Raw genomic sequence first — 15,843 nt, 5'->3', positions numbered from 1 at the left:
TTATGCTGTTTTTTATTTGTTATAGAGCCAAAAAGATTGGAGAAGTGGTTTATCCATACATCTTCATTTTGGATAGATAATTATTTGTGTTGTTGTTTTTTTAGTGTTTTCCAATTGTCCCAGAAGTGGTTAAAGTCTATGGATTCTTCAATTATATTGAGCTGATTTCTGACGTGCTGTTCTTTCTTTTTCCGTAGTGTATTTCTGTATTGTTTTAGTGATTCACCATAGTGAAGCCATAGACTCAAGTTTTCTGGGTCTCTATGTTTTTGGTTGGATAGGTTTCTCAATTTCTTTCTTAGGTTTTTGCATTCTTCATCAAACCATTTGTAATTGTTGTTGATTTTTTTTGGTTTTCTGTTTGACATTTTTAGATTTGATAGGGAAGCTGAGAGGTCAAATATATCGTTTAGGTTTTCTACTGCGAAGTTTACACCTTCACTACTACAGTGGAATGTTTTGTCCAGGAAGTTGTCCAGAAGGGATTGAATTTGTTGTTGCCTAATTGTTTTTTGGTAGGTTTATACACTACTTACCTTCCATCTATAGCTTTTCTTAATATTATTCAGTTCCCTTGGCTTTGATACCTCATGATTGAGCATTGCTCTGTTCAAGTAGACTGTGATTTTGCTGTGATTTGATAGGGGTGTCGGTGGGCTGACTGTGAACGCTCTGAGAGACTCTGGGTTGAGGTCAGTGATAATGTAATCTACAGTACTACTGCCAAGAGATGAGCTATAGGTGTACCTACCATAGGAATCCCCTTGAAGCCTACCATTGACTATGTACAGACCCAGCGTCTAACAGAGCTGTAGGAGTTGTAACCCGTATTTGTTGGTTGTTTTGTCATAGTTGTGTCTAGGGGGGCATATTTGGAAGGGAATGTTGTCACCTTCAGGTAGGTGTTTGTCCCCCTGTGTGCTGAGGGTGTCAGGTTCTTGTCCAGTTCTGGCATTTAGGTCACCACAGACTGGTGCATGTCCCTGGGCCTGGAAATGATCGATTTCCCCCTCCAGGATGGAGAAGCTGTCTTCATTAAAGTATGGGGATTCTAGTGGGGGGATATAGGTAGCACACATGAGGACATTTATCTCTGTTGAGATCATTTCCTTTTGAATTTCTAGCCAATTGTAAAATGTTCCTGTTTTGATTAATTTAATGGAGTGAGTTAGGTCTGCTCTATACTAAATTAGCATACCCCCTGAGTCTCTTCCCTGCTTCACACCTGGTAGTTTGGTGGATGGGACACCAGCTCTCTGTAACCTAGAGGGAAACCAGTGGGTCCATCTCCTCTATACCACGTTTCTTGTACGATGACATTGTCTGTATTTCTGATTTCTTTGGTGAAGTCCAGGTTCCTGCTCTTTAGGCCAAAGGCAGAGGACCCCAAGCCTTGGATATTCCAGGATGAGATAGTGGCTTTGTGTTCCATAAAGTGTTCTCTCTCTCTCACAAACACCTCCCATGCTCTCAAAATATGTCTTTGTGGCGCCCTCTGCTGACTGCTAAAGATAATGCATTTCAACCATTGCCATTAGCAGAATCTCAATAGTCTTGAATTGACTTTTTTCCTCTCCTCTCTTGGACAATCACATCTGAAAGGATTAGTAATGACCGTACTTGTTGATATGGTATTCGTCACAGTTTTTAGACCAGGACCATGAAATAATTAACTTGACACATATTATAAAGGCACCAGGAATGTCCTACCTTACCAGATTGCACTTTATGTTTTTTACTCCGTCTGTGAATGAAAAAAGGGGCTGTTTCTTGTTTTACTCGATAGCAGTGATGTCAGTAAAAGGAGTTGACTGATTTCCGTTCCCACCAATAGTCGGTGTGTACAGTTGGACAATCGGTACCACGTGACCGTTTTCCTGGCTCGCGGTTGTGGCACAAATCGTGATTTTTTTTTCGAGGCTCTTTCTCTATGGATTATAACGGGGAAAAACGGACAAAGACGAATATTTACGAATCTTAAAATTGGATGTGTTAAATTGTTTTGTTCTGGGGGTTCTTTCGGTAATTGAGGAGCCGCCGTTTAGTTTTTACTACGGGGTTTGTTTACCACATTTCAACTTGGTTGGTGAGTAACGTTACCTATTTATAGGTTAGCGGCTATCGTAGGTTGCTAACAGCTGTGGCTGTGTTTTCAATCTTAACTTGGCAAGCCCGTATCGTTCGCTTTGCTTGACTGTTGAATATCTAAACAAAGCTAGCTAGCTAACGGTAAAGGATGTAGGTAGTTGGCGAGTTTCTCAAAACACTCGCACTTATCTGTTAAGCATTGTTTACTCTGCTACTAGCTAGCTATACAATGTTTGTCACCATTAAACGTTTAATAGTGTCCGCTATACCGTAGTATTTATATTTAATGTTCAACATATACCTCCCGCTGACTTTATGTCTCTCTTACCACTCCACTAGTTTTAATGTTAGCCACGCAAGTGTGTGTTTTGGTGAGAGACAGGGGAGGGCGCTTGTTGGCTGTTTGTTCAAGCCTGGACCACATGACCACCGTGTTCCTAATGTATTTAGCTAACTACCGTTAGCTAGTATACGAGTGTGTTGGAAATACGTTTTTTTATTTTTTTTATTTTTTTTAAGAGGAAACGCTAAAGCAGGGGATGCCAGGTATGACTTTACAACACCCGCCGTCAGTTTTTTTGTACTTTTTTTTTACTTGGATTTCACAGCCAAATATTTGAACTGAATATTGCGTCTTGGCCCGATTCCGTGCGAAATGCCATGCACTGACCTAGCTAGCAAATGCCAGCTGGCTAGTTTAGTTAGCCTAGCCTAGTTAGCAAATGCCAGCTGCCTAGTTTAGTTAGCCTAGCCTAACTAGCAAATGCCAGCTGGCTAGTTTAGTTAGCCTAGCCTAGCTTAGCTAATTGCGTCTCTGACGCATCAATCCAGATGGGAATGGAACTCAAACCTATTGTTAGCCTCGCGTTCTGGCATTCTAAGTTCTGACATTGCCATTGTTCCATGTTTGTGGGAAATACGTTCTAAGTTCAGCCGTTTCAAAATATTGTTTAGCGTTAAACTTTTTATTTTCTTCCGTGGCCGTTAGTGTTTCGTTATGTTTTCCTTGTAGGCCCCCCATCCATGATGGTGGTAGCATGTTGTAGCTAGCATCGCCTAGCTAAGCCCTCACAATCCACTTTAACAGCTAGCTAGCGTGCTAATTTCATGTGTAGTTGTCGGTTTTTTTGTTTTTTTTGTCATCACTTCATGTGCGGCCTGTTACAACCAACCTTGATGTTAGCCACCATTTGTTTGCGTTTTGGTAAGGTGTGAGACTGGTTTATTAGCCAGATAGCAATGGAAAGGCAGGTTGATGTAGCATCGTTAGCGATCGTTAAATCCATCACCTCTAACCTATAGCTAAACTGCACCCCATTAAGATTTGTCTTAACAGAATTAAGTTAAGCTTTTTAACGAGGCCGAAAATAACCAATGGTTAATAACTTGTGTACATTTCTCAGACTATACATGCATACACAAGCAAGCCCCTCCCAGCATGCAGCGTGGTTATTAATAAGTTACACAACAACACTGTGACAACACGTTGACCCCAATACAAATGGCATCAGACTAGCTATATTTACCAGTGATGGCTAACCAGCTAGAAATACACTGTAGCTATTCCATACACAGGTGTGCCATCTTGGCATTGTTTATCTTTCTAAATAAAGAAAACACGTGGCTTCATTTGAAGTTAGCAAATTGTCCTACACTGCAGTAGCAAGCTCGCTAATGTACAAGGGACTGGCAATGTAGCTAGCTGTCCACGTTAGGGTTGCTGTCTCGAAGAGCAGCTAGTTATTGTAGGTTACTGCGTATTTAACGTGCAGATATAGCTAGCTATATCATTCACACAGGCAGTGAGATCCTCTGCAATGTCACGCAGGTCTCTGACTAGCTGTATTACATAAGCACCAGTCCATGGCCGTACACGTCATTTTAATATTTTCAAAATGTGGTGTTTTCCCCTCAAGTAGAGGCGTCGCTTCCTCATTCACAATGTTTTCTTTTGTTTCCCTCCCTCTGAATGACAGGGAATGAGTGTAACGTAGTAGAAGTGTGTGTGTGTGTGTGTATATATAATACAGGAAACGGTTCGATAAATTGCTTCTCAGCGTGGAATTTGTGGAGCTTCTACTAGACTTTCCATCAGCCGCCAGTGGTTGAACTGTATTCTGACGAGACTGGTCCAAATTCTTTAAAATATATATTAGTTGCATTTAATTGAGAAAGGTAGCCATGTAGTCACTAGTCAGGGGTCCGAGTCACTAACCAATGGACTACACAGGCCAGGCGTTGGTCCAAATTCTAATTTAATCAAATAAAATGTATTTATAGGCCTTCTTACATCAGCTGATATCTCAAAGTGCTTATACAGAAACCCAGCCTAAAACACCAAACAGCAAACAATGCAGGTGTAGAAGCATGGTGGTTAGGAAACACTCCCTAGAAAGGCCAAAACCTAGGAAGAAACCTAGAGAGAAACCAGGCTCTGAGGGGTGGCCAGTCCTCTTCTGGCTGTCGGGTGGAGATTATAACAGAACATGGCCAATTTACCATCCCCAATCCGATCATGCCTCATACAATTCCTATTACCATCAATGCATGCAACGTATAATATACCTTTATGTGCTTATCTCAATGTTACTTTCAGCCTTATTTAACTATAACTGAAATCAGCGTGGCGCTGTATTGAACTGAAATCAGCGTGGCGCTGTATTGAACTGAAATCAGCGTGGCGCTGTATTGAACTGAAATCACTGTGGCGCTGTATTGAACTGAAATCACTATGGCGCTGTATTGAACTGAAATCACCATGGCGCTGTATTGAACTGAAATCAGAATGGAGCTTGAACCACTGTTCTACCAATCTAGACTTGGCTCAGGGATTGATATTAAGCCCTATTGCCAGACATGAGCAGTCGATCATCAACCTGCTCTGAGGTTGTCCCATTGGACAACGAAAATACAAATAGTTCCTCTGGTCTTTCTGGTTCTTCCCCGGTGTGTAGGTGAAAATAGTTACTTGGGTAAGGGATCATAATCATTAGGCAACCAAAAAAAATACTCCTGATTTACCCCGAGGGCGAGTTCCTTTTCAGACGTTAAAGGGAATATTGCATAATTAGGTTGCTTTTAAAATTTGATTGGTTTCATCCTTCCAACTAAAAGTCCCAATACGACATATCACTTTACATTTGTATTTTGGGGCCTGTAAGCATTTCACTGTTAGTCTACACCTGTTTGTTTATCAAGCAAGTGACAAATACAATTAGATTGGATCTTTATCATCTACTAGCAACAGAACATGGGCACTTTAGTATCTACTTCAAATGGCAAAATTTAGAAGTGTAGTAGTAACTTTTTTTGATTGATTATACATTTTTACATTTTAGTCATTTAGCAGACGCTCTTATCCAGAGCGACTTACAGTAGTGAATACATACATATCTTTTTTTTCCCGTACTGGCCCCCCCCGTGGGAATCGAACCTACAACCCTGGCATTGCAAATACCACGCTCTACCAACTGAGCCACAGGGAAGCCGTATATTCCATCTACGTTAGATTTGTGGAATATATATATATATCAGTGCCACCCTTTCCTTTTTTTAAATGTCAATCCCTGGCCTGGCTACTTCATTCCTCGATCTACCAGACAGTTTGTCTGATGTGCTTTAGTTAGTCAATGATTTATAGTTTGTACAGTCCTGGTGTCATTTAGGACCGTTGTAGAGATAGCAGAAGGCCTGTGAATTATGTTATGGTGCTCTATTGTATGTGTGTGTTGTAGTAATTCTGCTATTTTTATGGATGCTGTTTATCTACAATGTTGTTTTTGTAAACTCCTGCAGAACTGCCTTCCAGTGTTTCTCAGGCTGGTTGTCAATGTGATGTTTAGTGAATTGGCCTATTTTTAGGTTTTTAAAGGTGGAGGTAGACTGTAGGGTTCAGTGTTTCCTCCAGGAAGAATTTGTAGCAGTTGGGGGGGAAATGTTACAGTGAAGGGGTTTGGGTACACCACCCACCACACTTGATAATAAACAAATAATAATAATTAAGTAGAATTGTCAGTTCTGGGGACTTTTTCAAAGGATGTTGTACTCAAATGAATGGGGCAACATTTTGCCCAATAACATATTAGTACAATTATTTGTTACAATTATTTTAACAGATTGGACAATGCATATTACCAAGCAAAAAAAAATAATGCTTCCAAATGCTCTGTGACCACCAGCCAATGACAAAATCTACAAGCATTTAGCTGGTGTTCATTTCTACCCTGGGCGCAGCGGCACAGCTAAATTGCTGCAGTGGAAACACTGGTAGGGTTGTCACAATGCCAGTATTACTCAGAAATACCAAGGAAATCAAACAAGAAGTGGTGTGTGTGTGTGTAACCATGCTTCTTCATCTCTCTGATCCCATCAGAGCCGTCGGAGATGAGTGGTCCCGAGGTAGTGAAGACGCCGGGGGGTGGGGCTCCGGGGAAGGAAGGCAAGGAGCCTGTAGCAAATGGGCATCCAGGAGAGGGTGATCAGGGAGGAGACGATCCCTTTGCTGAGTACATGTGGATGGAGAACGAGGATGTCTACAACAGACAGGTTGGTGTACACATATATATACATACACACACACACACACACACACACACACACGACAGTTAGTCCCAGATGTGTCTGCTTGATGTCTGTCTTATCAAGAGGAAACCCTTTAGAGGTGGACTCCAACCACACACCATTCTCTGTCTCTGTCTGTCTGTCTGTCTGTCTCTGTCTGTCTGTCTGTCTCTCTGTCTGTCTGTCTGTCTGTCTGTCTCTGTCTGTCTGGTGTAATGGGTTTTTTAGTGTAATGAGGGTGTCTCATTACAGTAAGACGAGTCTTCGTCCCTCCATGTACACTACTGACTAAAAGTATGTGGACACCTGCTTGTTGAACATCTCATTCCAAAAACATGGGCATTAATATGGAGTTGGTCCCCCCCCCCCCCTTTGCTGTTATAACAGCCTCCACTCTTCGGGGGAAGATTTTCCACTAGATGTTGGCACATTGCTGTGGGGACTTACTTCCATTCAGCCAAGAGCATTAGTGAGGTCAGGCACTGATGTTGAGCGATTAGGGCTGGCTCGCAGTCGGCGTTCCAATTCATCCCAAAGGATTGATGGGGTTGAGGTCAGGGCTCTGTGCAGGTCAGTCAAGTTCTTCCACACCGATCTCGACAAAACCAATTCTGTATGGACCTCACTTTGTGCACAGGGGCATTGTCATGCTGAAACAGGAAAGGGCCTTCCCCAAACTGTTGCCACAAAGTTGGAAGCACAGAATTGTCTAGAATGTCATTGTATGCTGTAGCATTAAGATTTCCCTTCACTGGAACCAAGGGGCCCGAACCATGATAAACAGCCCCAGACCATTATTCCTCCTCCACCAAACTTTACAGTTGGCACTATGCATTTGGGCAGGTAGCGTTCTCCTGGCATCCGCAGATTTGTTTTTCCGGACCGCCAGATGAAGTGTGATTCATCACTCCAGAGAACGCGTTTCCACTGCTTCAGAGTCCAATGGATGCGCGCTTTACACCACTCCAGCCGACGCTTGGCATTCCACATGGTGATTTTAGGCTTGTGTGCGGCTGCTCGGCCATGGAAACCCATTTCATGAAGCTCCTGATGAACAGTTCTTGTGCTGACGTTGCTTCCAGAGGCAGTTTGGAACTCCGTAGTGAATGTTGCAACTGAGGACAGAGGATTTGTCCGTGCTTCAGCACTCAGCGGTCCTGTTCTGTGAGCTTGTGTGGCCTACCACTTTGCGCTTGAGCTGTTGTTGCTCCAAGACGTTTCCACTTCACAATAAAAGCACTTACAGTTGACCGGAGCAGCTCTAGCAGGGCAGAAATTTGACGAACTGACTTGTTGGAACGGTAGCATCCTATGACGGTGCCATGTTGAAAGTCACTGAGCTCTTCAGTAAGGCCATTCTACTGCCAATGTTTGTCTATGGAGATTGCATGGCAGTGTGCTCGATTTTTATACACCTGTCAGCAACGGTTGTGGCTGAAATAGCTATGTCTCTCTGTCTCTCTCTGTCAGGTTGAAGAGGAGTTGTTGGAGCAGGAGTTCTTGGAGCGTTGTTTCCAGGAGATGTTGGATGAGGAGGACCAGGATTGGTTCATCCCGGCCAGGGACCTCCCCTCGGGGGTGGGCCAGATCCAGCAGCAGCTTAACGGCCTGTCAGTCAGCGACGGAGGAAACGCAGAGGAGATGGCGGTGAGGAGACACAGCGGAACACACACACGTCAGAGAACACATCCACCAAATATATGTACAACAATAGACCGCCATCTTGTAATGTGTGTGTAAAATGAGTTTTGTACAATTGAATGGTTCTCACTTTCTTTTGTCCTTTTTTTATTTAATCCCACCATCACTCCACTCCATGTCTCCCTGCAGAGGAAGAGCAACTTGAACCCCGATGCGAAGGAGTTCATTCCAGGAGTGAAATACTAGGAGTCCCCCTCACCCCCAGGGAGCGCCCACGCACACACGATCTCACACACCCTCGCAGAGACTCTGGCGTCCTCAACCGGAACACACACACACACACACACACACACCGAACAACACACACAGGTCCAGGGCGTGTAGGTAGAAACCCATAGGAGGGTGGGGGGACTTTTATTTAGATTTTCTGTTTGTTTGATGGTTAACTAATGGACAGGGTGGGGGGGGGGGGTGTCGGTATGAATAAAACCCTATAGAGGGAGCTGCTGCTCCATGTACACTGTAAAGGTAGCGTCTCAAATTGCACGCTATTCCCTATGTAGTGCACTACTTTTGACCAGGGCCCATGGGCTTGAGTCCATAGGGAACAGGGTACCTTTTCGGGACGCACACCGAGACGTACATATACAGAGAAACTCTGAGATTTTCCGACTTTTTCACGGTTGCCATGTTGGCACCTAAAAGCTCCATGATATTGCAACAGGCAAATAGCAAATGACACCCCGTTCCACCTTTTTATTGTGCACTACCTGGTCCAAAGTAGTACACTACATAGGGAATAGGGTGCCATTTTGAGATCTGCATTTATACTTTTCATGGCTGCCATGTTTGTGCCGGATTGTTCCACAACATTACCATTCTAATTGGAATCCAACTAAGAATGTTCTTGTTGCTATAGAATGACCCGGCGCAAACATGGATGACAGACAGTTGTCCGTTCTAGAACTCTGTACATCTACGTACCTCCGGTTACAATATGACATCCTAATGACTCTGTTCCATTGGTCGTTTATCAATAAAACGTCACAATACGCTGCAGAGTGTTCGAGTTGGCTGCTAGGGTGGGAAAGGAGACTCCCTAGCTCCGCTAAAACCGTTGACAACTGCGTGCCGTTTTCAAGGGATTGTTAAATATTTGGTTGTAATATCATCTCCTCTTGAAGCCCAGAGTCAAAAATACAAACGTCAGATTATTCCACATTTGTCTCTATCATCAGTTTATAAAGTAACTGCATGCTTTCCATGATCAGTAAACATCAATTGATCATGGAATTTCAGATACGCGAGGGTAGCCTCACGATAAATCTCAATCTTGACCGCCATTGATTGGATATTTGAGTGATAGAAAGGAGAGCTATACCTGACAAGTATGAACGGTTTAGGTTCATTTCCCATCTGTTGTGGGCTCTGCCTGTCAAGCAGCAGAAGGCCGCATTTGCAGATGTACTGTTAGCTGATAATGTTTACTTTGCTAGCTACTGGTAGACACTTTGTACAGTTGGCTAAACATATAGTGGTAAGTAGACCTAATGTACTTTTTTTTTTTTTCTCCAATCAACGTAGGCCTACCTAGCAACGTTAGCTAACATTATCCCCTTTACAACATTGTTTTTAAGAGCGTTTTAATCCCTATTGCTGCTGACAGAAGTGATAGAGAATACATTGATTGATGTACCACGTCAGTGTGGCTAGCTAACGGCAGATTGCGTCAATGTGGCTAGCTAACGGCAGATTGCGTCAGTGTGGCTAGCTAACTTTCAGGGGATAAACTAAACTAGATGGCTATATCCAGATATCGTTTGATTTGCTTGTCCTCTAGTGGTGGTGACCGTAGTCCACTTTACCAAGATGAGGACTTGTCTAAGTCAAGCTCTTTCCACAAGCCTAATCTCTGATGAAGCAAGCTAAATTATGTTGTCTGGAAATCTATTTTGCTACATGCCAAATTAATAGGCTACTCTCACGTATCTAAAAGTACACGATCAATTGATGTTTATTGATCATGAAAGCATGCAGTTACTTGCTGTATAACTCTTGACTATGCTCTTCAAGAGTTGATGAAAACAGTTATTTAACAATCCCTAAAATGGCACATAGTTGTCAACGGTTTTAGCGGAGCTAGAGGTCTCCTTTCCCCCCCCTAGCAGCCAACTCGAACACTCTGCACTGTATTGTGACGTTTTGAATTGATAACCACCTGCAGACCTGCCTAAATTTCCTCTTATTACATCATAAACACTCTCTGTGTAGAGCGGTTTTTATTTCTCATGGGTCTGGTTCCAAACCAGTTACTCCTCTCCTATCCCCTAACCCCTTGTTGATGAAAAGATTGAGGTTCTATCCCCCATATCAGAACCTGGATCTGAAAGGTAGGGCTGTATGGGGAGCATTTGAGTTGTCACCCTTTTTGATGGTTCAAAAGTGAACAAGGGTGTAGGGGTTAGGGTATTTAGTGTTTGGAACGGGGCTGTTCTCTCTGGCTTGCATCTCAAATGGCACCCTGTTCCCCGTACAGTGTTCTACTTTTACCCAGAACCCAACGGGCTCATGTCAAAAGTAGTGCACTAAATAAGGAATAGGGTTGGGTTTGGGATGCGGCCTGTCTCCGTAATGGAAGCATCATGTTGAACTCTGTTGGTTCAATCGTGTTTATATAAACACCTGATCAGGCTCTGTTTTAAAATTTAAATCTCATTTATTTTGTCTTTCGAGGAGCAAAGTTGTTTTGTCTCTCTTGGGTTGCCGTAGCCTGTGGTCAAAACGGGAATTGGAAATGAATTCCAAATGGCACCCATATTCCCTCGTATAGTGCCCTACTTTTGATCAGGGCCCATGGGGCTCCCAATGGTAGTGCACTACATGGGCAATAGGGTGCCATTTTGAGGTTCATACTAGTCTGTCTTTAGCTCAGTGTCTAGGGGAGGTTCTAATGAATGGGCGGGACTTGAGGTCAGGTTGACTAATCACAGGCCACGTGCATGCTGGGTCAACCAATAAGAATTGTCCGCCGAGTGGATTTACATAAATCATTTTTTTTTGTGTGAATTTTGAGTTGGAAAGTCCTGACAACACAAAGTATGAATTTCAATACAAAAAAAAAGATTAATAAAGATGAAAAACTGCAGGTAAATGTCTGGTTGTCTTTGTCAACTTGTTTTAGGAGTTATTTCTCAACGTTAGGAGGAAGGAAAGATTGTCATGTTAAAGTTGATGCGCACAAACAGAAAGGGAAAGTTTATCTTGGAAGTCTTCCAGGGAGATTGGTTTATAACCGAGGCACTGCAGGCTGCTCTGCCCTGGAGGTGGGACTTTTCAGAGCAGCTCTGCTCTACACCACCACTGGGTACATGGCTCCACCTTCCCTCCACAACCTGCTCAAAGACAACGGCGATGGGTTTAGGTGCTGTTCCAAAGGTTTAAGGAGAATGTATTGAGGAACAGCCATGATTCTTTTGTATTGCATGTGTAACTTCAGGAAAGTAATGGAATTTCAAACAGACGAAGGGATGTTTTTTTCCGATAATTTGCTATGGGGGGGGAGAAAAAAACATAACTATATGAAGCTCAAAGTGAGGAGGATGAAGGCTGTTGGTCAGTGGCTGGTGTTCTGGACCGGTCCTGAGACGGGACATGGGAGTCTGGTGAGGAGGATGAAGGCTGTTGGTCAGTGGCTGGTGTTCTGGACTGGTCCTGAGATGGGAGTCTGGTGAGGAGGATGAAGGCTGTTGGTCAGTGGCTGGTGTTCTGGACTGGTCCTGAGATGGGACATGGGAGTCTGGTGAGGAGGATGAAGGCTGTTGGTCAGTAGCTGGTGTTCTGGACCGATCCTGAGACGGGACATGGGAGTCTGGTGAGGAGGATGAAACCGATGTGTTGCACCTGAAAATAGCACCTTATTCACTACATAGGGAAACTACTGGTCCATAGGGAAACTACTGGTTCATAGGGGCACTACTGGTCCACAGTAGTTCACTATGTAGGGAATAGGTGCCATTTGGGACGCATTCATGGTGTGTTAATGGGAACAGTATGATGTTGTTGCTACTTCTGAGATGCTGCTCTACTACTTTAGTGTTCAGCATAATGACTTGCAGTACAGCATGTGACCTTTTGTTGGCCTAATATCACACACACACACTCGTACCATAGTTACATTATCTTTCTTTATTTAACTACGCAAGTTAAGAACAAATTCATATTTACAAAGACGGCCTACCAAAAGGTGTCCTGCGGGGACGGGGGCCTGGGATTAAAAATACAAAATATAGGACAAAACACAATTCACGAGAGACAACACTACATAAAGCGAGACCTAAGACGACAACACAGTATGGTAGCAACACAACATGGTACAAATATTATTGGGCACAGACAACAGCACAAAGGGCAAGAAGGAGAGAGACAATACATCACACAAAGCAGCCACAACTGTCAGTAAGAGTGTCCGTGATTGAGTCTGAATGAAGGGATTGAGATAAAACGGTCTAGTTTGAGTGTTTGTCGCAGCTCGTTCCAGTCACTAGCTGCCGTGAACTGAAAAGAGCAGCGACCCAGGGATGTGTATGCTTTGGGGACCTTTAACAGAATGTCAAATCAAAGTTTATTTGTCATGTGCGCCGAATACAACAGGTGTAGACCTTACAGTGAAATGCTAACTTATAGGCTCTAACCAATAGTGCGAAAAAGGTGTTAGGTGAACAATAGGTAGGTAAAGAAATAAAACAGTAAAAAGACAGGCTGTATACAGTAGTGAGGCTATAAAAGTAACGAGGCTACATACAGACACCAGTTAGTCAGGCTTATTGAGGTAGTATGTACATGTAGGTATGGTTAAAGTGACTATGCATATATGATGAACAGAGAGTAGCAGTAGCATAAAAAGAGGGGTTGGCGGGTGGTGGGACACAATGCAGATAGCCCGGTTAGCCAATGTGCGGGAGCACTAGTTGGTCGGGCCAATTGAGGTAGTATGTACATGAATGTATAGTTAAAGTGACTATGCATATATGATAAACAGAGTAGCAGCAGCGTAAAGAGAGGGGTTGAGTTGGGGGGGGCACACAATGCAAATAGTCTGGGTAGCCATTTGATTACCTGTTCAGGAGTCTTATGGCTTGGGGGTAAAAACTGTTGAGAAGCCTTTGTCCTAGACTTGGCGCTCCGGTACCGCTTGCCATGTGGTAGTAGAGAGAACAGTCTATGACTGGGGTGGCTGGGGTCTTTGACAATTTGTAGGGCCTTCCTCTGACACCGCCTGGTGTAGAGGTCCTGGATGGCAGGCAGCTTAGCCCCAGTGATGTACTGGGCCGTACGCACTACCCTCTGTAGTGTCTTGCGGTCAGAGGCCGAGCAATTGCCGTACCGGGCAGTGATGCAACAAGTCAGGATGCTCTCGATGTTGCAGCTGTAGAACCTTTTGAGGATCTCAGGACCCATGCCAAATCTTTTTAGTTTCCTGAGGGGGAATAGGCTTTGTCGTGCCCTCTTCACGACTGTCTTGGTGTGTTGGGACCATTTTAGTTTGTTGTTGATGTGGACACCAAGGAACTTGAAGCTCTCAACCTGCTCCACTGCAGCCCGTCGATGAGAATGGGGGCGAGCTCAGTCCTCCTTTTCTTGTAGTCCACAATCAAATTCAAGGCACGCCATGTTGTCATGAGCTCCAGGAAACCAAACCAAGGTACTGAATTTTCTACGTGGAAAAAGCCCAGGTTCAGGACAGGGTACTGGGCAGAGGTCAGATAGTGGGTGATTGTTTAAGTCTGATGGCCTGGAGATAGAAGCTGTTTATCAGTCTCTCAGTCCCAGCTTTGATGCACCTGTACTGACCTCGCCTTCTGGATGATAGCGGGGTGAACAGGTAGTGGCTCGGGTTGTTGTCCTTAATTATCTTTTTGGCCTTCCTGTGACATCAGGTGCTGTAGGTGTCCTGGAGGGCAGGTAGTTTGCCCCCGGTGATGCGTTGTGCAGACCGCACTACCCTCTGGAGAGCTTTGCGGTTGCGGGCGGTGCAGTTGCTGTACCAGGCGGTGATACAGCCTGACAGGATGCTCTCGATTGTGCATCTGTAAAAGTTTGTCAGGGTTTTGGGTGACAAGACACATTTCTTCAGCCTCCTGAGGTCGAAGAGGCGCTGTTGAGACTTGATCTTAATGATGAGCCTGGAGGTGTTGAAGGCTGAGCTATAGTCAAACAGCATTCTTACATAGGTATTCCTCTAGTCCAGATGGGATAAGGCAGTGTGTCGTGCGATGGCGATGGCGTTGCCTGTGGTTCGGTTGTGGCGGTATGCGAATTGTAGTGGGTTTAGGGTCTCAGGTAAGATGATATGGTCCTTAACTAGCCTCTAAAAGCACTTCATGATGAGAGAAGTGAGTCCTACGGGGCGATTAGTCATTTAGTTCAGTTACCTTCACTAGGGACCATCTCTCTCACACACACACACACACACACACACACACACACACACACACACACACACACACACACACACACACACACACACACACTACACTGTTTTCCCACTAGGGACCATGTAGTATATGGAGGGCTGAGTTCCTCTGAAGACCCGGGTCAGCAAACCAAACTTATCAGCATACTCTGTCACCCTGATGGAAGAGAGTGATGGAGCTGAAGAAATATGGGAATGAGTGACGGAGCTGAAGAAAGAATAGGAGAGAGTGACTGAGCTGAAGAAAGAATAGGAGAGAGTGACTGAGCTGAAGAAAGATAATGGGAGAGAGGATGGAGCTGAAGAGAGATGATGGGAGAGTGATGGAGCTGGAGAGAGTGATGGAGGGGAAGAAAGATGATGGGAGAGAAATATGATGGGAGAGAGCGATGGAGTGGAAGAAATATGATGGGAGAGAGTGATGGAGTGGAAGAAATATGATGGGAGAGAGTGATGGAGCTGAAGAAAGATGATGGAATGAGTGATGGAGCTGAAGAAAGATGGGAGAGAGTGATGGAGGAGAAGAAATATGATGGGAATGAGTGATGAGGGGAAGAAAGATGATGGGAGAGAGTGACGGAGCTGAAGAGATGATGGGAGAGAGTGACGGAGCTGAAGAGATGATGGGAGAGAGTGATGGAGCTGAAGAGATGATGGGAGAGAGTGATGGAGCTGAAGAGATGATGGGAGAGAGTGATGGAGCTGAAGAGATGATGGGAGAGAGTGATGGGGGAAGAAATATGATGGGGCAAAAGGATGTATAGGTCAAATATTTTGTGCTGAGGATGTGTTGTCTATCTCAAAGCACAAATCTGAATACTTACACAAATCTGAAATGTAAAAAAGATGTGAAGACAAGTTCTAGTGGCAAGATTGAATCCCCAGCGCTGAAGATCCACTTTATAGCGCGAGTGAAATTTAAAGTTAATCTCCGATTAATCTCCGATTGAGCCGACATAAACAGAATATGACGTTCTTTCCTTGAGCAAGGCAGTTAAACCCCAACAACAAAGGCAGCCACCCGCACCAATCTGATTCAGAGTTTTGGTTAAATGCGTTAGACACATTTCGGTTGAAGGCAT

The 15,843-nt window shown here is 44.1% G+C and overlaps 1 protein-coding gene across 2 annotated transcripts; it reads left to right on the top strand.

Annotated features, from left to right (window-relative positions):
* Positions 1-1,828: 1,828 nt before the first annotated feature.
* Positions 1,829-11,434, top strand: LOC106578074 (polyadenylate-binding protein-interacting protein 2B). 2 transcript variants are annotated; one of them, XM_014156654.2, is made up of 4 exons: positions 1,829-2,086; positions 6,461-6,633; positions 8,119-8,295; positions 8,479-11,434. In XM_014156654.2, the coding sequence occupies exons 2-4, from the start codon at positions 6,472-6,474 to the stop codon at positions 8,533-8,535; spliced, it is 396 nt and encodes a 131-aa protein (XP_014012129.1). In that variant the 5' UTR covers positions 1,829-2,086; positions 6,461-6,471; the 3' UTR covers positions 8,536-11,434. The 2 variants fall into 2 exon arrangements, with proteins under 2 accessions (XP_014012129.1, XP_014012128.1); XM_014156653.2 differs by lacking the exon at positions 1,829-2,086 and adding an exon at positions 2,433-2,634.
* The last annotated feature ends 4,409 nt before the right edge of the window (positions 11,435-15,843 follow it).

This window comes from Salmo salar, chromosome ssa18 (assembly GCF_905237065.1).
Source record: "Salmo salar chromosome ssa18, Ssal_v3.1, whole genome shotgun sequence".
Lineage (NCBI taxonomy): Eukaryota > Metazoa > Chordata > Actinopteri > Salmoniformes > Salmonidae > Salmo > Salmo salar.
The sequence above is the reverse complement of the archived record's forward strand: the minus strand, read 5'-3'. Positions and strand labels throughout refer to the sequence as shown.

Excerpts from the sequence above, each read along its gene's own strand:
- LOC106578074 (XM_014156653.2), top strand. Across the intron at positions 6,634-8,118 it reads AGGATGTCTACAACAGACAG|GTTGAAGAGGAGTTGTTGGA; the intron begins GTTGGTGTACAC and ends TCTCTCTGTCAG. Across the intron at positions 8,296-8,478 it reads GAAACGCAGAGGAGATGGCG|AGGAAGAGCAACTTGAACCC; the intron begins GTGAGGAGACAC and ends GTCTCCCTGCAG.